Here is a 22,160-nt window from a genome sequence, read left to right as displayed (position 1 = left end):
AGGGAAGGAAATATAATTGATCTTAAGTCTATGATGTGCTCACATGCTCAGTTCTGTCCGACTCTTTGCGACTCTGTGAAATGTAGCCCACCAGGCCCCTGTGTCCATGGGATTTTCCAAACAAGGATACTGGAGTGGGTTGCCATTTCCTCCTCCAGGGGATCTTTCTGACTCAGGGATTGAACCCATGTCTCCTGCATTAACAGGAGGATTCTTTACCACTAAGCCATCTGGAAAGCCCAAGTCTATAATAGTAAAGTCTTAAAAGTCTTCATTTGCTGCATTTCTTTCTGCCCATCAGTTTTGAAAATTCAGTAGATGAATATTTAACTTAATAGTATCTTGTAGATATGGTGAACTTGAGAGATAAAAAGTTTGGAAACAAACTTAAGGTTCTGAATTTAAAGAGACCAGTATAGACTAGGGCCAGACCACCTGAATTTAAATCCCTGTTTTGGCACTTTACTTGTGTAATCTTGGACAAATTACATAATCTCTTTGTGCCTCATTTCTCTATCTGCAAAATGAAGATGATAATAATAGTACCTACCTGATATAATTATTAAGAGAATTAAATGAGTATTTATGTATATATATAGAACAGTGCACTGGAGAAGGAAATGGCAACCCACTCCAGTATTCTTGCCTGGAGAATCCCAGAGACGGCGGAGCCTGGTGGGCTGCCGTCTATGGGGTCGCACAGAGTCGGACATGACTGAAGCAACTTAGCAGCAGCAACAGCAGCATAGAACAGTACCTTGCATATAACTCAATAAACATTAGCTGTTGTCATTTCATCATCACTATTACTATCCAGAAATTTAGCTAGATAGAATTTATTCCATTTTGCAGTGTATTTTCTAGCATTAGAAAAGTGCTTATCAAACAGCAACAAAAAAAAAAAAGGAAGGAGAAAAAAAGTCTTTCCTTCTTTCTTCCCTAAAAGAATGTAAGATGTTAAGTAGTAGCAAACCTTAGGAAACTCAGGTGTTAGTTGATTCAGGTTTATCTCCAAGCATTTTCACTCTGGACTTGATACTTTTTCTATATTTATATTCATATCATGAAAAAAAAAATGTAATGTTTAAGTTTATCAATTTTTTCCAAATATGTACCTCTAGTGCTTCATTTACTCAGTAATAACTTTACTAGATAAACATTTGTTAAATATTCTTTCTCATATCTTACTTGATCCTCACAATAATTAGATGAGGTAGGATAGACTAATGTTACTCTGTTTTACAAATGAGATTCAAAGATATTAAGTGACTTGCCTAACAAATAAGAGCAGGACTTTAACCAATTCATAGATATTTGCCTCTCAAGGTGAACTTGCTCTCATATTTCTGCAGTGGTTTAGATTTGAGTTAGTAATTACCATAATGTTACTTCTTCCACCTCTTTAGAAATTAAAGAAAAAGCACACCAAGAGACATTCATTTACCCTACTATCAGTTGAATTGATCATATTCCCTATAAATCATCTCTGTACATGCATTTAGGCAAGAATTGTGCTAATTAAGGACCAGTATTATAGTAGTAAGCAAGACAGACATAGTCCCTGCCTTCGTGGATTTACAGTTTGTTGGTGGAAGCTAGCCATTAGTATATAGTTTACACAAATGTGTAATTATAAATTATAAAAATAGAAGAATAGGGAGCTATTGTAAAAGCATTGAGAAGAAACTGATCTAATGAGGATAGTCAGGAAGGGCTTCCCTGAGGAAGTGACAGTTGAGCTAAGATCTTAAAGGTGAATAAGCACAACCTGAGTTTTGTGTATAGAGAGGAGCAGTTCAGGGAGAGGAGACTACATGTGCAAAGACCTGAAATGGGAAGGAGTATGGAACCGAAAAGTCCGTGTGTCTGGAGAGTGAGCTGAACTGCCTGAGCCTATGTAACTTTTTTCATGAGTTCATTTTTCATAATGTTTAGTGAAATGATACTGTTAGCAACTTGAGTTCATTATCAACAAGAAACACTAAATAAACTGGTCATGGTCACCATTCCCACTATTATATTTAGCCAATTTAGCACTTGGAGATTCTAATTTTTGTGCATTTTAGAGGGACTGAGATTTAAAACAATTTTCAGAAGGTGTAAAACAGAAATTTTGCTGTCAATTCAAAAGAAAAGGGTCTCAAAAATAGAAATTTCAAATATGGGTTTTTTTTTGTTTTTTTTTTAATAAATTTATTTATTTTAGTTGGGGGCTAATTACTTTACAATATTGTAATAGTTTTTGCCATACATTGACATGAATCAGCCATGGGTTTACATGTGTTTTTAAAATTATATTTATTGTAAATAATCATGGTCATTTTCAAAAATGTAAAGTACTGATTAATCAAAAGAAAATAGTCATGATAATCTTACCATGTAGATAACTCTTAATTATTTTGACATAATAGCCTTGGAGTTTCTTTTTATACAAAGAATTTTTTTTTAATGATTGGGATCATAGTTTCTTTCGTATTCCGATTGTTTTTACTTAATTAAATGTGGATATTTTCCTGTTATTAAGTGTATATCATTTTAAAAATAAGTTTCCATTTTAATTTCTGTGGAAATATAATAATCCATTGTGGAATTATGTATCATAATTTATTTAATCAGCTAATCATTTTTTTATTCTTTGAAATAATACTTTTGGAATATCTTGCAGTATGGTATATCTTTGTAACTATTTCCAATAATTTACTCAGTAAACTCTTAGCAATAGAGTTGCTGATTAAAAGTATATGCAGAATGTTAGAGCTCTTGTATGTGTTTGTCAGATTGTTTTCCAGAAAGTTTGTACCAGTTATACACACTCACCAGTATGATACAGGAGTGATGCGTCTTTTTACCTTTGCCAGTACTGGCTAAAGTTTTGATCTTTGTAAAAAAAAAAAAAAAGAGTTCATTTTTCTTTTAACAGTTTTATTATTAATGAGGTTAATTTTTTTACCAGTTTAATGACTATTCCAAATCTTTTATATGTTTAATAAATATATTGGAAGTACAGAAAAGCAGAAATTAATAGAAGAACCATTGTTTCTGCATCTCTTTCATTCTGAGTTCAGTTTTCACCTTTATAGTCTTCGTCTACATCTTTTTATTTCAGCTCTTACTCTTGAATTATAGTTTGCCTGAGTATTGAATTCTAGGCTCGTAGCTCTTTTTCCTTCAGCAATTTGAAGATATTATTTCACTGTAATCTGACCTGTTGTTGATCTTGAGGAATATGCTGACAGTCCTTTATGGGGGAATTTGTCTTTTCTTTTTGTTTTCTATTTAAGATTGCATGTGTTTGTATATTTGTTCTGCAGTTTCTCTGGTGGTGTCTAGTCATGGATTTATTTTTATTCTTCCTACTTTGGATTCCCTGTGCTTATTGAATCTGTAGATTCATTATCTTTATTCAATTCTGGAAAATTCTCAGCTATTGTCTCTTAGAATGTTGCCTTTCCCCAGTTCTTCCAGTTCCCTCAGGTACTTCTTTAGACGTATCTTTGACTTTATTCTTTTTCTTTCTTGTCTCTTAATTCCTCCCCTAAGTAGTTGCAACACTTGCCACTCTTTTAAATCCCTATTTATTCTAATACTTAACAATCTCCCTCCTTTCTTATGATTTTTTTATGAATTACAAACATTTTTTATTATGCAAGAACTTTTTTGCATTTTCTTATGCTACCATTTTTGCTGGAATTGATAGTCTTGCCAGCTAGTTTTCCTATACAGGGTTTGGGGGTTTTTTTCCTTTTTCTTTTTTTTTTATATACTCAAATTTTGTTTATAAGTGATATTTGGGTATTGTAATTCAAAAGAGCAGGAGAAGACAATGGTTAATAATTTGGTCAGCTTTATACTGTAGAGATAAGAAAGCCTTCCTAAGTGATCAATGGAAAGAAATAGAGGAAAACAATAGAATGAGAAAGACTTTGGTTTGAGACCCTCGACACTGCAGTTAACTTTGCTGAATTCATGACTGGCTTGGGGTTGACAGTCTACTTCCTCCACCTGGCCTCCATCCCACTCACAATATCATTACCTGTATTAAGTCTAACCTGTTTCTTTAATAAGTAGTTTTTAAACATTTATTGTAAACAAGCAAAGCATCTTGGGCAGTTTGTTCTGATTTGATTCCTTTTAGTTTACCTTAGGAATCCCAAAATCCTAAAATGCAAAGAGAGAATTTTTTATAAAATATAACAGTGACTTTTAAAATAAACTTGAGCAATAACACATTTCAAGAATATTCTAATACCAAAAAGAGGAGGGGGAGGAATTCCTTGGGGGTCCAGTGCTTAGTATTTGCCACTGTCACTCCTGGGGAACTAAGATCCCACAAAGCCACGTGGCATGACCAAGGGAAAAAATACTCCATAAATATGAAATTTTGCTCATTTATTTATATACTCCAAATCATGTCCAGTATTGTCTTTTGATATATGCATTTTATAATTGTAAATCCATATATCTAAAAATTTGCATTATTCTCTCCCCCTGAAATTCCTCTATGTATTCTCCTGTGTTGACAGAGACAACATACTTGCAATCCTTAATATCTATAAAATACTGGAATATTGTCAAGATTGACAGATTTGAAATAAATTTTTGTTGGACAATTGAGTTTTTTCAAACTTTTTGCAGCTTAAAAGGGCTATTGACAACATCATATAAATTACCATTTTTCTCTGACTTATTTCCTTGGGCTATATTCCCATGCATGGGTTTACAAAGTGAGCAAATATCATTAATTTCCTAGCTTTTGTCCGACAGTGATGTTCTAACCTTTCTGTTTTCTAAATTCTAGGTACAGGAGCTTCACGAGGAGGAGGCCCAGTGGGTGAACTATGATGAGGACGAGTTGTGCGTGAAGATGCAGCTAGCTGATGGGATCTTTGAGACCTTGATCAGAGATACTATTGATGTTCTGAATCAAATCAGTGAAAAACAGGGGAGAATGCTACTTGTGTGACATCTTGCAAATAAATCGAACACTGAGTGCTAATATGAGTCCTGGGCCTTTCTGCCTCGTGATACACACCCCATCTCCATCATAGCAGGAGTGCTTCTGGACCTTGTACCTGTTCTTAAAGACTACTGGTTTGGAGTTCATGGGACAGTGTGATCTATCTGGTATTACAGCCTTTGCCTTTAGAGACTGTCCACTGGATTAATTGGTTGGTTTTGGTGGGCAGGGTTGCACTCGGGATGTTGACACACGGTGTAATCCTACACCTCTTGTTAGCATTCCTGCTGGTCTCAGATGAGGGCTGGAAACACCAAGCTTACCTCTTAGCTTAGACTAGGGTATCACTTCCTTGAGTCTGAAGTCAGGCAAGAGAGGTATATAGATGTGCATCATACCGTTTTTGAAATATAATCCTGGTTTATACCATGAAAGTCAGAAATGGACATTCTAGTCTCTATAAACAGTGTTAAACCCTGAACTACTTTCAGATAGGCAAGTTGGATAATGTGTGCCTATTTCCCATTGTGGAGTTCATTTCATTTCCTTTTGAAGATGATTTTCTTCCATTATTGCAATTGAGCAGCACCAAGTGGACTGTCAAGTTAACAGGAATCAGTGGCAGCCTTGCTTTCTGAGCCCCATCTAAAGAATTTTAAACTTTTGCATTATGCTTAGTTTTTCTCTGTGGGCATGAAAACAGAGAAGTGCCCTCACTGAAGACTGGGCTTACAGGACTGGTGCAGGGCTGGTTCTTCTACCCCTTGTCGACCCCTGCACTTTTCTTACTTCTTCTGAACCTCTACCAGCTGCTCCCAGAATCACAGACCCTCAGGACCATCTCAGGCATCCAGGCATGGCAGAAGTGGAAATAATTCATTTTTGGCCTTCAAACTTTCAGCTCCCATATCTCCCCAAGAAGTCAGAGACGCTGTTACTTGAATGATTTAGGAAATGAGTGTGTGCACCAAAGACAAAAAGATAACTGTCTATTGTTTGTGTGCTTGTTTTGCGCTATAGAACATTTTTTAATTTATTTTAAGATAAATTATTAAGTTGAAAATGTATGTCCCTATTCAGAAGTGAAAGATTCTTCTTGTAATAGTTAAACTTCCGTCTTGAAGCTTCTATGGTTCGTAGTCTTTGCACAGGAAGCCTATGGTTTTAACAAACCCGTACACCTGTCCAAGAAGGCAGTTAAATTACATGAAAAGAAGTGAACTTTTCTAAGACCACCTGAAAGTAGCAGGAATGGGATAAGATGATTTGAAGACACTGTAAAATTCAAATTCTGCCTCTCTTACAGCATTGCTTCTCACAACTATTACCTGTATCTGAAAAAAAATATACAGACTCCAGCTGCTACCTTAGAGCATGTGTGATGCTCTCCTGGGGCCTCAGCACCCTGCCTTCTTGACTGGTTTCTCTTAATCAGTCCTATCCTTCTTCAAGCAATCTAGAAGAATGTGGATAATCTTAGGCATGAATGTCAATGCCTTAATATTGAAGGTCCTGATTAGAAGCATGATAGAAGACATCCTCTGGATTCATAGTTAAAATATCCTGGAACATTATACCTTCAAAATATGTTAGGAAAACCCCAAAGATGGTATTATCTTTTAGTGTGCACATTCGTTCATTTCTGCATCTTTCCTCCAGACTTGCCTTTGCGTCTCAAATGTTTCACTATGCACACTTCCATTCTCTTTGGTTTCATCTTGTTATTATGAGAAACTTACTGAAAATAATCATTGGAATATTTGCATTTTGCACAAGGACTGGTATGATAGCTCTTGACAAATAAGGAAAGCACTGAAATGTTGTGATAGGGTCTCGGGAAATGCTCAGATTGATGTTGCCAGCATTTCTTCTAGGCTTTTGATGTTGAGCTCTAGTCTTGTAGCCATAATGAGCAAATTGATTAAGAAAAGCTAGGGTTTCTTGGGGTTATTAACCAGTAGTGTGGAGATATTATTTTCATGTAGCCAAGGAAAAGTGAAGCCTTTTCTTTTCAGTTGTGTTGTCTGAAAGACGGAAAAACATCTTGTCTACGTTCTTTGGCTGTTTGTAGGATTACATTGTCCTTATGATACTGAAACTTTACAGCTGCTGTAAATTTTTTATAAGCGAATATGAAAATAATATAATAGGAATATAGGTTGTTTTTCTACATCCTCATTATTTGGACCTAAATCGATTTTTAATAAAGTTTTATCTTTAGTCTGTATGACTTTGTGATTCCAAAAAAAAGGAAAAAAAAAAATGATATAAGTCCATGGAATCAGCAACCTGGACTTAAAGTTCCCTGGTAAGAAGGCTGCCAAGAATGTGGCAGTAGCAGTCCCAACATACTCCAGCTCTCGATACTGTCTTGAGAATCCTGGGTTTCCAATGAGAGGCAGGAATGAATCAGTCTTACTCTTTGCTAGAAGTGATTATCCATAGTTTGGTAGCAGAAGACAAGGGAAACTATAATTAGCAGATTTCTTACTGTTGTAACTATTTGGATACAATTGAAAAGGGGTTCGTTGTTAGCATTAGGAATAACAAACATGGATACCCAGCCACTCGTTCCATATTGGGATCTTTTTAATCAAGCTCTGCCTCTTAACCAAGAATCTAAATACTCCCTCTTTGTAATCTTTGTTCCTTCTCCCCACACCCCATCCTCTTTCACTCTTTCTTCATAATTCCTCTAAGAAAAAGATCTTTGCATCAGCAGTAATACCTTTTAGAATAATAGCACTATCAGAATTTAGCAGTAAACCAACCTATAGGCTTCAGATTTATTTCTGAGTCCAAAATAATTTGTGCTATCCAGGGTACTTCACTCTGGGTTAAATAAGTACAGGGTATAGATTCCCTCTTCAGGTCTAAACAGGAATTTTTACTCTAGGGAAAAATGGGAAGAGCTCAAAAGTAGTTAATAAGGAAGGTAATTTGTTTTTCTTTTATGTAAAAGAAAGGAAAATTCCTTCTATGACTACAGGTCTCTGAGAAATTATCTTTCAAAAGAGATTTCATTGCTCATAAGAGTGTTGTGGCCTATTGATGAAAACAATTTTGTTCACTTTCTTGTCTTGAAAAAAAGTGGCCTTAGCTTTTTGCAATACTTGAATAAAGTGTGTACTCGCACAGCGTTAGAGACTCATAACTTTTCTGCAAGAAGTTCAAACTTACATCTTCTTTTACTACCTTAAGAATACTAGTGAATAAAATATTAATTCAAAGAGCAAATGATAGAAACTACAATGATGTTTAATGCAAATTGTAGAAATTTACATGTTTACAAATCATCTTAAACTGGTTGTGCAACAATTCAATAAGATATCTTTATATTATAAAAATGTGAAGAAAAAATGTAAACTGATGTAAAAGAGGTACTGTCATTTTAATTAACCTATGTTTAATAGCTTTTCCTTCCAAACTTTGCAAAGCCTTCTCGGTAAACACATTGCAAAGTGTTCCCTGGGAGGCCCAGCCTCCCTGTGTGTACTGTATTGTGCAGACATGAAAAAACAAACCCGTTTACTGTGTATTTGTAAATAGCCTGGTCATCAGGCCATTTTCAGCCAATAGTCACATCCAGTGCAACTTTGCACAGAAGACTTAGGGTGTGGTTTGTAAGTATGATCTGTAAAATAACTGGGATGAATTCCCATGTACACCTGTGTAAATAGATTTGTTAACTGAAATGTACTTTAAGTAAAGAGAAAAATCTGTAAATAAACTGATTTGTAAATTAATTTCATGTCAGGCGTTCATTTCTTTTTTTGCCTTTTGAGCCAAGTTTCGAAAACTAGTCTGCATAAAATTCACTTCTGATCTCTTAACTGGACAGCAGAGTGCTTATGCTTGAGCAAAAGAGTAGAGCAGGCTACACGGAGGAGCTCTTTACACAAATGCCACTTCCACACCGTCTGAGCAGCTTCAGCAGTCACTGCGCACACCTTCGTGTGCTGAGCACTGTGCCCAGTGCAGGGGAGATAACGAAGATGACAGACATCATCCCTGACCTTGGGGGATGAAAGAGAGACATCAAAAAATAATTTCAAAAACCATGCATGACCAGTGTGGTAAGTCCTGCAAAGGAAGCATGTGCTGTTTTGAGAGTATATAATACAAGGACCCAGCAGAGTAAGGGAGTGAGTCAGAGGAGAGTTCCCTGATAAATGACAACTTTGTGTTCTTTATCAATGGGCTTCTTCCTGGAATTCACAGCAAATGTCTTTTCTAAGTGACTTGAATTCTGATCACCCTTTTAAAATACAACACGTGGAAAGTCACAGTTAAGTGGACAACAAAGAAGAACGACCATCTGATGATGTGATGTGGCTATAATTTATTTCTAGATATACAAGCTTAGAGAAGAACGGGGCTAGAGATACAGAAGAATAGAAGTATTGCAAATGTGGAAATGGATGGTGTTCAGGATTATGAATCATCTCTGGTCCAACAAGTTAGAAGTCACCACCATCATCTCACCTGAATTCCCCTGGTAGCCTCCTGATGGCTGTCCCTGCTACAACTTTTAACTCCTACACAACCATGAACATTCAAGAAGTTCTCAGAAAAAGATCCCATATTTCAGGAAGTTGTAAGAAATTCTTTCGAGTCCCCACTTTGTGCTAGATAACTGTATTTGTTGGTAAGTCACAGTAGTAATGACAGCCTGAACCTTGGAATAAAGACCAAATGCCTGTTTTCTTGAGTGAAAACATGCAAAAATAGTAGATGGGAGGAAGGCAGTTAACACAGCAGAGCTAAGTAGAAGGTGAGACCAGCACTGGTGGGACCTACAGTGACGAGTGCCTGTAGAGGTGAGTGCTGGAGAAGCAAGCCAGTGCTCCACAGAATCCCAGAAAAGCTCAGAAACTGGAGGCAGCGCCTGCCACAGAGGTGTGAAGCATGGCATTATTGTTTCACTGGGTGGCCAAAGCCGTGGGACCACCTGTGGGGCCAAAGCTAAAAGGCAGGCCAGTGCTACCCATGGAAAAGGCCAGTGCATAAGGTCACTGAGAACAGACAACGGCACCACAAGCTCAAGTGGTACCGCGTTGCCTTACAGAAAGAGAGGTGAGAAAGCGCCCAGGATCCAGTCCCTTGCAGTGCTTTGTCCCCCGTGGCCAGCGGGTCCATCCGAAGCCTGAGGGGACGATGTGACGGCACACACCCCTCTTGGTGTTGTATGGAAGGACCCTGTCACCTCCTGTGGGGTCTGAGATACAGCAAGCTGGGGGCGTGCCTGAACTGAGGGCCACTGACCCTGGCATGGAAGCAGAACCCAGAGTTCAGGATGAGTCGAAGCAGGGAAGGGTGATGAGCCCGGCATAGACTGTGAGGGCTCGTAACTCTCAGTAAGGAGGTGTTCCAGGCCCAGGCCCATTCTTACATGACCGTGCAGAAGGCGAGAAGTTGTACATGACTGCCTTTCCTAATAGTCCACCCCGGCCCCGCTGCCCAGACGCCAACAGAGCAGATGAATGTGCACCGAATCTGGTAGGGCCATCGTTGGCCCCAAATGTGTAGGCGGAGCTGGGTGATGGGCCCCCTGAACCTCCTCACAGATCCAGTGTGCTTGCGGAGCCTCCCTGTCACCCTGAGACAGCACATCACCAGAGTCACTAGAAGAACCAGACCCAGGACAATGATCAAGCAGGCCTCCCTGGAGGATGGTCCTCAACCAGGAACCACCAGTGCCTGGACTCAAAAGTGGAGTCTGGGGGCACTGAGGGTGTGCAGATGGTAACCATCCGGCCCAAGCTGGGCGCTTCTGCCTCCGCACCTTGCCGATATGCCCACAGCAAGAGGTGCTGGTAGTCGTGTTAATACCAACACTACCCCCTTCTCCCAGCGGAAGGAGAACCATTCAGGTGTGCATCACCACCTTGGCTAGTGTGGGTTGTGATTCTTGTTGATCTGAAGGAAAGTCCAAGTCACTGTGTACCAGCCAAGCCATTAAAATGGGAGTGCGGAACAAGAGGGGCCTTGTTCTGGGACGAGAAGCCCAGCATTGTTTGAGTTGGCCTCCTCTCCCCACCGCTGTGCTGATTCTTATCAGAGTGTCAAGCAAGCACCACAGAGGCTCTTAGAAGTAAGAAGACAGGTTCAAGTTCCCACCTCACTCCCACTCCAGGAAACACCCAAAGCCAAAGACACTCTCATCGGCTACTTCTGTGGGACCCACTGCCCCTTGTTGCTTGAGCCCAACAGTCCATCCTGGGGAGGGGAGTCATCCTGAATGGACTTGACATGCCCTGTAATATCACCCGCTTGAGTCAGAGGTCCCAGCGCGACCAGGGGAACCTAGTGCCCCATGTTCTGTGTAGGGTTCCCAGGAGGAAGGCACTTGATGGTAGCATTGCCCCCACATTTGAACTGGGAGGCCCTCCTGGTGACCCCACGGTGGCCCCGATCACATCACCCCCAGGAAGTGTGTCCCAGCAGGAGAAAAAGAACGGTTGGGTGCCCTGGCATTGGGATTTGGCTGGTGCAAGCTAATCAGGCAACTGCCTGGTCCTCCACCCTGTCCAAGTTCAATGTCACCCACTGTGTGTTGAAGAGCAGTGCTTAGTGTTCAAAAGGCTTTTCTTAAGTGGGGGTGCCATTCAGTAAGCTGGGTTTTTTGATGGCTTTGTCACAGTTGTTGAGGACTGAATGGAAAGATCCAATCAAGCTTATTCAGAAACCCCTGCCCAAGTAAGAAGACAGCAGGACCCTCCTCTGGAAAAACAGAATGGCATTGGAGAAAAGACTTGTAGGTACTAACATCTGAAGATTCCTTCAGAGGAAAATTTGGATTGCCACCCGATCTCCTTCCAGTAAAGTCAACCAGTCAAAAAGCCCCACCCACACATACTGAGTTACTCATCACACTTTTAGCACATTACCCATGTGTGAACAAATAGCCAGCCATCTCCAGACATTTGGGGGAAGCCTCCTATGTGAAAAGTGTGTGCTAAATCACTTCAGTCGTGTCCCGCTCTGTGCAACCCAATGGACTGTAGCCCTCCAGGCTCCTCTGCCCGTGGGATTCTCCAGGCAAGAATACTGGAGTGGGTTGCCATGCCCTCCTCCAGGGGATCTTCCTGACCCAGGGATCGAACCTCCTGCACCGGCAGGCAGGTTCTTTGCCACTAGCGCCACCTGGAAAACTACCTATGTGAAACAGACCAACCCAAAAAGGAAAAAAAGAGGGGGCGGACTTCTAGTGAAACAATGAGTGGCACAAAAGAAAACATCACAAGGAACAAAAACTGTAATTAAAATTAAAATCCTGAGATAGCAGAAGCAGTGTTGTATCCATAAAATAGGAGTGGGATGCTCTTAAAGAGTGGAGTCAAACAAGATACTGCTCTTAAAAAGTAAAAGTATTGTAGTCATAATTTTAAATTCAATAGAAAGTTAGAGGACAGAATTAAGGAAGTCCTTCTAGAAAATAAAACAGAAAGGTAGATAAAAATAGGAAAGAAACAGATAAAATCAGGGAACCAATCCAGGAAATCCAATACCTAATTAACAAGAACCTAACAAGAACAGAGAAAACAAGAGGAAATGACACAAGAAAAAATTCTGGAAATTAAAGATATGAGCTTCTCATCGAAAATAGTTCAGTGGGTGCCCAGCACAATAAATAGACCCCCAGTAAGTTGTGTCATTGTGAACTATCAGGACTCTGTAGGTAAAGAAACTATTCTTAAAGTTTCTGCAGAGAAAAACAAAATATTGCATGTAAAGGATTAGGAATAAAAATATCGTCATTCTCCTGAGAAGAAACATTGGAGGCCTTGAGAAAAATACAGCAGAATTTTCAAAAACTGAATGGAAATTATTTTCATCCAAAAGTCTACACTTGGCCAAACAATGAATCAAGTGTTAAGGCAGAATATGGACACTTTCAGAAATGTTAAGTCCTTACTTATCAAGCATCCTTTCTCATAAACCATGAAAGGTAAAAACTTGGGATCCAGAAACAAGGGCTCTATTCCAGGAAGACTGTGAGGGAAACTCCCAAGATGACTTGGAAAAGGCATTTCCAGGATGACGACTATCTTGCACAGCTAAGGAGCAGTCGATTCAGACTGGAGCAGGAGGACAGACAACTTGAGAAGGAAGGTCTCCAGGTGGAAGGGAGGGTGGAGAAGAGAGTAGGAAATAACCTGATGTTTTAATCATGTGAAACTTTTAATTGGTAGGCTGCTGGAAGGTGAGAAAAGACTTAGTAATAGGTTCAAAGAATGAGTAATGAAGAAATGAGGAAAAACACTGTTGTACAAATAAGGACCAATCACGACATACTGCTTGGCTCAACTAAAAACAATGTTTATAATTAAAATAATGTAAAAATTGAATATTGTGATATCATTATATTGAGAAGATGGGGAAGGGAATGGTGGTATCAGAGAGCTAAATATGCATCTACCATACTAGCAAATCTGATGGTTAATTTCATGTGTCAACTTGGCAAGGCCAAAGTATCCAGATATTTGATCAAACATCAGTCTAGATGTCTCTATGTATTAGATGAGATTAACATTTAAATCAGTAGATTTTCAGTAAAACTGATTATTCTTCATAATGTGGTGGGCCTCGTCCAATCAGGCAAAGGATTTAAGAGGAGGAGGAAAAAAGACTGAGGTCCCACAAGGAAGAGGGAATTCTGACCCCAGACAGCCTTTGGCCTCAAGCTGAACATCAGCTCTTACTCAGCCTGCTGGCCTGCTTTGCTGATTTTGTACCTGCCAATCCCTACAGTTCCTCTCTCTTTGTCTCTGTCTCTCTCTCTCCACACACACATTCCATTGGTTCTGTTTCTCTGGAGAACCATGAGGAATACAGGCATTCAATAGCTAAAGTATAAGAACACCAAGCTAAAGACCAGAGCAAAAATCTGAAATGAAATGATGAACAGTGGGTGCCTCTGGATGATTGAAACTAAAGAAATGAGATTGAAGACTCCTCTGTGTGTCTGTGTGTTTAAAAAAAAAATGTTTTTTTTGCCATGTACACCTATCACTTTCTGGGGGACTGTACTGGGGTTTTGTTACAGCATGCGGGATCTAGTTCCCCAACCAGAGATAGAACCTAGGCACCCTGCATTGGGAGCACAGAGTCTTAATCACTGGACCATCAGGGAAGTCCCTACAAGAATCACCTTGATAATAAAAATTAATACTCCCTCTTCCTCCAAATAAAGCCACATCAAAAATAGTATATTCAGCTTCTCTTCATTTACTTCTCTGCTGCTGCTGCTGCTGCTAAGTCGTTTCAGTTGTGTCCAACTCTGTGTGGCCCCATAGACAGCAGCCTACAAGTCTCCTCCATCCCTGGGATTCTCCAGGCAAGAACACTGGAGTGGGTTGCCATTTCCTTCTCCAACCACTTCTCTAACCACATTTAAGTAGAATTATACTCCTTTTCCTCTTATAACTTCAACACTATTCCAGTACTACTATCTGCAAAATTTAACTTTAGGTCACAGCTTTTCAACCTAAATATGTTTCAACTAAGAATTAGATTCAAGGTCATTAAAAAATGCTGATGTATAATTGAAATGGTGAATTCAACACAATTAAAAATATTTTAGTTCTTTTGTATATTAAAAAAAAGATTAAAGATGTGCGTTCGATTGTAGGGAAGTGATTTGTCCCGTTGTGTCATTAACTAGTGGCCTCAATGTGCCAACTTGAGTAGAACTACATTCAGGAGGCCCACATTTCCCTTGGCTCTATAACTCTTACAATTTATTTTGTTTTCGTGATACTGGCATCGTCTGTAAGTGGATATCAAATTATTGTGTGTTTTTGTTTGAACAAGGATATTGTTGAAAAATACATTTTATGCAATTTGTCTTAAGAATGCACATCAGGAAACCCAAAACCACTCTTTTAGCTCCAAACACATTCCAGGATTCTGAGTTTCCACAACACAAAGAGGCATGTGTGATGACCCATTTTAAGCACAGTCAAAATATTTTGAAAAGTAATAATCATCTAAATAACTTCCCTAACTGGTCTGTCAGTGTTATTACTACTATTTTGAGAAAAATTGATTTAAACAATTAGATGAGCTAAGTGGAATTTTAAAACTCCAAATTCCTACTCTGAGTCTCAAGGTTGAGTTTCTTCAGTGAGAGAAAGGGGGTAGAAAAGGCATTTATTCAAGAATTCCTTGGGAGCTGCAATATTGACCATTCCTGCTTCTGGTCTTTGAGACCAGTATCTTGTTAATTCTACTTCCTTCAAAGAACAATAGCTCAAAATGTACATAACATGAAAGTTTGTCTTAAGAAGTCTCCATACACTGTTTTCATCACTCTGGGAGACCCAGAATAGAAGCCAGGAGAAACTGTACATTTCTGGTGAAGAAGATGAACCAATTAATAGTTTTGCTCTTCAGTGAAGGGCCAGTGATTAGAAACAAGACCATTTTGGTTTCTACATCTTTGCTTATAAAGGAGCTAAGGACCTCAATGTGTGAAATAACCAATAAAAAATAAGTTTTACTGAGAACTCTCACAGCTAATAGTCATTTGACTGCAAGGAACAGAATACTTGGCTAAAAGTAGATCAACAAGAGGGTCTTGGACCTCTCACACAACAAGGAATCTAGAGGTAGACAGTGCTGGGATCGGTCAATGACTGTGCAACGTCAGAGCTTTGTGTCAACTTCATTCTCTTTGATCTCTTGCTCATGATGGCCGGGTGTCCAGAGCAGCTCCAAGTACCTTGTTCTCACACATCATCCAAAGTGAGAAGAGGGTGAAGGGGTTCTATCTACTTCATTCTCTCTTTTACCCAGAGAGTGGAGTTATCCCCAGAAATTACAAGGGGAAATTCATTTAAAATTATATTAGAGAATGAATATGCATGCATTCATGGAGCCTAGGGATCAGTCCTGCCCTGATTCTCATCTCCTCTCATGTCTCTTTCTTGCTGTTATTATTATTATTTCCTCTGCTACTGCAATTTTTGTTAAATGTTTTGATGAGAAAAAAATAATTGAGAAGCTATTCATATAAGTCAAAAAAAATATGTGTTTATGTCAGCAAAAGAAGTTCAAAGTTAAAATATAATTTGTTTTATTGAAGTGTAGTTGATGTACAATGTTGTGCTAGTTTCTGGTGTCCAGCAAAGTGATTCTGATATATCCATATATGTATATTCTTTTTTTCATATTCTTTTCCATTATATGTTATTATAAGATATTGAATACAGTTCCTCATGCTTGTTGTTTATCTGTTTTATAAATAGTGGTTTGTATCTGCTAATCCCAAACTCCTAATTTATCCCTCCCCCCTTTCAAAGTTCAACATTTTTAACTTAAAAAATATATTCAATGATTCCCCTAAGTCCCAGCCAACTTCCCCTGATGTGTCACTGGCCACAATGTCCTCCTCAAATTGTGAAACTCAGAGAGCAAGTGTCCAGAATTTTCAGCTTCTGAGGGCAGGTCCCACAGGTAAGGAAGAAGAATGGGGATATGACTGTTCATTTCACAACCAGCAGTGTCTGCGAATGTATATATCCCAAGCTGCTGACTTTCTTGGCAAGGTTATGAGTTTGTGACTAAATAAAGGTGTAACTGAGGAGCGCTTGCTGACCAGTCATGTTGTCATGCCAACACCCTTCCGTGTGCTCTATTATGACCAGAAGGGCCTTGGGCGCTCATCCATCTCTTCACTGCTGGGAACAACCACATACCAGATAGCCGCAAAATGGAGCAAGTTCTTCAGCTTTAAACGCACTAGAGACAAAACCATTATTCTTGATTTCATTCATTAGCCGGAAGGTCTTCATATTTCCCTTGCGTGATTTATGATCCGGGTGTGGAGGCAAAACACATGCGTGTTAATAAGTAAAGGAAACCATTAGGTAACAGCCATCCAGGGCCGAGTTCATCATCCATCCATTCATTCCACGCGTCCACAATTTTCTGGCTTTGTTCTATGCACTGTCAATCCCAACAAAAAATAAGAAATCTAGGTTCCGTCTTCTACTTGCTTACATTCTGGCAGGAGGAGGCAGACAATAAAACAAGCAATGTCTTGGGACTTCCCTGGCGGTCCAGTGGTGAAGATTTCACACTTCCACTGCAGAGGGCATATGGGTTCGATCCCTGGTTGGGGGACTAAGATCCCACATGCCCATGAAGCACAGCAGTGTCAGGGGGTGGGGGGAAGTGTAATGAGAGGAGCGGTAAGATCTATGAAGAGTCACAAACAGGTAAGTAAGAGAGGGGGTAGGACAGGAACTACTCTGTACAGAAAGATCAGGGAAGGCCTTTCTGAGAAGCTAACACTTGAGCTGAGACCTGGATGATGAGAAGATCTGAGGGAAGAGCATCCCAGGCAGAGGGAACAGCCAGTGCAAAGGCTCTCAGCTGTGAATGAGGAATAGAGAATAGACGGTGTGGCTGCAGCCCTGTGAGCAAGGGAGGGTGGTAGATGCTGAGCTGGGGCCTCACTGGCCGTGGCGCGGGGCTGGGGTATATTCTCCCAGTATGTCACCTGGGAGAGCCGTAACCAGGGCACTGACATGGTCAAGTCTGTACTTCGAAAATCTCCCTCTGGCTGCTGAACAACAAAGGAAGAAGCTGTTGCAGGGGAAGATGGTGACACAGACTAGAGAGTGAGCTGTAAAGAGAGTCCTGGAGAGAGAGGGAGTGCCTTTCAGAAGGGAGGCCCTGGGCTGCTGCTGATTGGGGCGTTGATGGAAAGAGAAGCTTTGGCCTGATGTCAGTGGTGTGCCTTTGATGGAGACGTGGAAGGCTGGGCAAGGATGCTCTTGTTAATTCAGGTTATTCAGAGGTGGGGAGGACGACTGTGGCCTGTGGTATCAAAAAAACCTTTCAGAAGGGTGTGGGTCCTGAGCTTTGGGCTTGACAAAGAGAGGCCTAAGAGGGAGTTTCACGCAGAGGGAAAATGTGAGCACAAACGGACCGGTGGGCTGTCTTACAGGAGCAGGGTGCACGTGGGGAGGATAGGGTTGGGGAGACAGGCTGAGACCCCATGACGGCCACATTTAACTTTATTTAGTACGTAATTCCACTTACCAGTTCTTCAGCAACCACAGGGGGACAACTGTGCTGACAGCTATGAACATCTGAATGGTGGGAGGCCTCGGGGAGGGTCCACTGGCCTCTGTCGAGAGGCCTCATGGAGGGGTATTAAACTCTTCACCACGACCAGAGGTCTGTTCCTCAACCTAAGAGGCTTAGAAACAGGAAGATATCAGTTCTCCCAGAGATGTCTGGGCATTCTAGAGAAGTCAGAATAAATCTCATAAATTGAAGAATACACCAGAAAGCTTCCTTACTAATTTACAATGGAGAGTATAACTTTTCAAAGAGCCTAACACCCCTATCTTCTCCCCATGGGCACGCACCCTACCCTTTCCTGGTCCCAGAGGTCACAGCGTTAATTAGCAGCAGTTTGGTGAGTGCGGAAAGCGGCCGAGGTCTGGAGGGACACTACACCCCGCATGGAGGCCCCGGTGTCCTCTCAAGCCTGGACTGCTCCTGCCTCTGTTCTGTCTCTCTCTCCTGCACAATGCTGCCCCTCATGACCTCCGCATTAGCAGACCCTCCAACAAAGGCTGTGACAATTCATAGGATAATTCAGTGAGCACTAGCTACCCAGGTGTTGGGCTCTTTGCAAACACTGGTGGATTTGGTTCTCCCAACAACCTTATGAGGTAGGCCCCATTGTACAGGTGAAGAGACTGAGGTTTAAAAGTTAAACGACCTTGCCCTAAAACACAGTTTACAAGTGATACAACCTAGACTCACCTGGGTTTCTCTGGCTCCCAAAGCCAAGCCTTCTTCCTGTGTGGATTTTTGGTCATTGTCCCTTCTATTGGAGCATCTTCCTCAGGGCTCAGGAGAGGTTTCATCTTCTATGTAATTCTGGGAGGGCAACCTCAGGCCTCAGGTTGTCCACGGAAGAGTTCAATTCAGTTCAGTTCATCACTCAGTCATGCCTGACTCTGCAACCCCATGGACTGCAGCATGCCAGCCTTCCCTGTCCATCACCAACTCCTGGAGTTTACTCAAACTTGTGCCCATTGAGTTGGTGATGCCATCCAACCATCTCATCCTCTGTCGTCCCCTTCTCCTCCTGCCCTCAATCTTTCCCAGCATCAGGGTCTTTTCAAGTGAGTCAGTTCTTCACATCAGGTGGCCAAAGTATTGGAGTTTCAGCATCAATCCTTCCAATGAATATTCAGGACTGATAACAGAAGAGTTAAAATCTTTAAATACCTCCCCATTTGTTTAGAATAGAAACAAACCCCTCAGCACAGGCTGCAAAGCCCCCACAGCCTGGGCTCATGACCTCATCACACATCTATGCTCAGGTCAGCATTAGGATCACCCAGAGGTTATCAAAAATATAACGCAATGGCACAATTTCCTGCCCACCTTGAATGGTTAGTAATATGTCATATGACAGAGTATTTAGAAGTCCTTCTAAATGCTTTGCATCTAAGTGTATCAATGTACATTAATTCACTTAATCGGCAAATCATCCTATGAAACAGATACTATTAGCAGGCCTGTTTAATAGATATTATGATTGGGCGTAGGGAAAGCAATTAACTTGCCCAATAAGATTCAGCTAGCAAGTGATAGAGCCAGATTTGAATCCATATAATCAGATCAAAAGCCATATATTACATCTGGCAACAGATGCCTTCTAGTGTTGGGGCTCAGGTCCTGAAGGTGTGCACTTGTTTTCTTCTGAAAACAGGCTAGAAAACAGCCTGCCAAGGCCTGACTTCCATGATTGTGCAGAGAAGAGAGAAAACCTCTTGGATCCACAGCAGTACTTTGACCAGATCCTTTAGAGAGTCACCAAGCCTGGGTTAGGACCACAGAGATCAGATTCCTGTCTCTGAACTCAGACCCCACATCTGCACAGACAAGACAAAGGAAGGAATGTCATCTTCAGCCTCCCCTCTTTAGAAATCCCTGGTGCTCTCAACTCCACCCTCAGGAACATCTTGCCTAAGATGGTTTTCACAATGACAGGAGAGGCAACCTTCATTTCTCAAGAAGAGCATTAAACTCTTGTCAAATGTAGATCTATATTTAGCCACTAAAATTACCTAATCTAAAACAACATGTATGCGGGATTCCCTGGTGGCTCAGACAGTAAAGAGTCTGCCTGCAATGTGGGAAACCTGGGTTCAATTCCTGCGTCAGGAAGTTCCCCTGGAGAAGGAAATGGCAACCTACTCCAGTATCCTTGCCTGGAAAATCCCATGGATGGATGAGCCTGGCAGGCTTCAGTCCATGGGGTGGCAGAGTCAGACATGATTGAGCGACTTCACTTCAACTGAGCGACTTCACTTCAACAACAAAACAACATGTGTGGCTATGTCTGTGTGTGGGTCTGAGTGTGTGGTACAATCATTCTCAGTGAAGGCGAAGCCACAGACCAGCACAGCTCACAGGTGGAATAATCTTAAAGGGAAGTAGGCAGTTCTGAAGGTGGAGGCCAGCTCACCCTGATCCAGGACTGCAAGACTCCCTAGGGTCCACAGAGTCCCTAGGCACAGTGGGCACAGTGCAGGACAAACCCACCCGGGTACAGGACTTGCCATGAGGGACCACGCCTCTCTTCACCTTAGTTCCCTCCAGCTCCAGGCTACGAGGTTGGCCTTTGGGCAGCTACTTTGAGAACCATGAGGTATTGTCCCTGGGCCTCAGAGCAAATCACTGAATTATGTAGATGCTCCCACATAATCCTTAAGGACAGAAGATAGAAGAGCCCAAGAGATGATGTAATTTGCCCAACTGGTGGAGCTGGGACTTGAACCCATCATATACAGTGTCAGGACATGAGTCAGAGCAGCCCTCCCCAAGCCCTCCGCCCCGTGGGGTACCAGTGACAGCACATCCCAGGGTGTGCGGGATACAGTGGAAACAACCACTATTTGAGCTCCCAGGGGAGGGGCAAGTGGAGGACAGGACACCCACCGGGCAGAACCTCCCCGGGACCAGAGGGCCCCCACCCAGAGCACAGAGGCAGAGCCAGAGCATGACCCCATCACCCCAGGAGTTAGTGCACCCTGAGACAGGCCTGGGTCCGCTCAGACCCACGCTCAGGACAGGAGGAGAGATGGAGGCCACAGGCCATATGTCTACATGTTTAAACTACTTAAAACTCATCAGACAAGTTCACACACTGGTAAGCGAAACGTGTTCTCTCCTCTGACTTTGACACAGAAGCTTCCACGATGACCTGGGAGGCCGGGTTTGGATTTAGAGCTCTCGGGCTCCGCAGAGCTCTGTGTCAGACTGAGGAGGGGTGGGGAAAGTGGACCCCAGCCCAAGGCCCACCCTTCCCCTTCTCGGGCCTGCTCTGTCCTACCTCATAAGGGGCTTTCCCACACATGTGTGGACACTGCACCTTCATATTCAAGCTCTGCCCATGGTTTTTTGCAAAAAGCTGCCGCTTGGCTACCACTTGGGCCCACTCAAGAGCATGGCCCAATCTCAAGAAGATGAACCCAGGGGAGAGGCCCTGGGAGCAGACTCATGGTCATTTGGGATGGGAATTCCACAGTCCCTGGCACCCCAGCTTGGTCCAGGGGGCAGGGGGGTGGGAGCTTTCTCCTTGGCCCATGGATTCCCCACCCTGTGGGCAGAGACTCCTCCAGAGAGGGCCTCCTAAACCATGAGGCCCAGGGCAGAGGCGCTTCAGTCTGAGCCTAAGGAGGTTGTTGTTGCCACTTCCTTACTGTGAAACGTTGAGCACATTAATCTCTCTGTTCCTTGTTCTCCACGTTTCTTTTAAAAGGAAATCATTGTAATAAGGAACAACTGAAGAATAAGTGAGCTTACTCAGTATCAGTAAAGCTTTTAAAACAATGCACTGCAAGCAGCAAGGTTATATAAGTGCCATCAGTTTAGTATAATCATTATTTGGACTTAGTCAGGCATCCTCAAAGTTGTTAACAGATTGAGTGCTCCCCAGAAAACTCATTTCTTAACTGATGATAGGCAAGAGCTCTTCCTGGAGACCTGGAGAATTCCAAAAGTCAGGCACTCTGGAAGCCTGATTTGTCCTCAGGCCAGAACATATAAGAGAACAGAAACTTTGGAAAGGCAGGAACAGAAGGGCGTGGGAGAGGGAGGGATGCAGCACTGACTGCTACTTCATTCAGAAACCATGTCTTGGGTGGGCACTTTGCAGGCCCCA

At 41.7% G+C, this 22,160-nt stretch overlaps 1 protein-coding gene across 9 annotated transcripts in view; it reads left to right on the top strand.

Moving 5' to 3' along the window:
* The window catches only part of CEP350 (centrosomal protein 350), a 147,280-nt gene extending 142,284 nt beyond the window's left edge, over positions 1-4,996 (top strand). For all 9 annotated transcript variants that reach the window (XR_014052384.1, XM_081485854.1, XM_081485851.1 and 6 more), the window contains one exon: positions 4,799-4,996. Coding sequence is in view for 8 of the 9 variants with exons in the window: in XM_081485854.1 (XP_081341980.1) it covers positions 4,799-4,963 (165 nt within the window). In the remaining variant the exon portion in view is untranslated. The remainder of the gene's footprint in view (positions 1-4,798) is intronic.
* Positions 4,997-22,160: the final 17,164 nt, after the last annotated feature.

The sequence above is a fragment of the Giraffa tippelskirchi genome, chromosome 5, assembly GCF_054371585.1.
Source record: "Giraffa tippelskirchi isolate mGirTip1 chromosome 5, T2T-mGirTip1v1.2.pri, whole genome shotgun sequence".
Taxonomy (NCBI): Eukaryota; Metazoa; Chordata; class Mammalia; order Artiodactyla; family Giraffidae; genus Giraffa; species Giraffa tippelskirchi.
The sequence above is the reverse complement of the archived record's forward strand: the minus strand, read 5'-3'. Positions and strand labels throughout refer to the sequence as shown.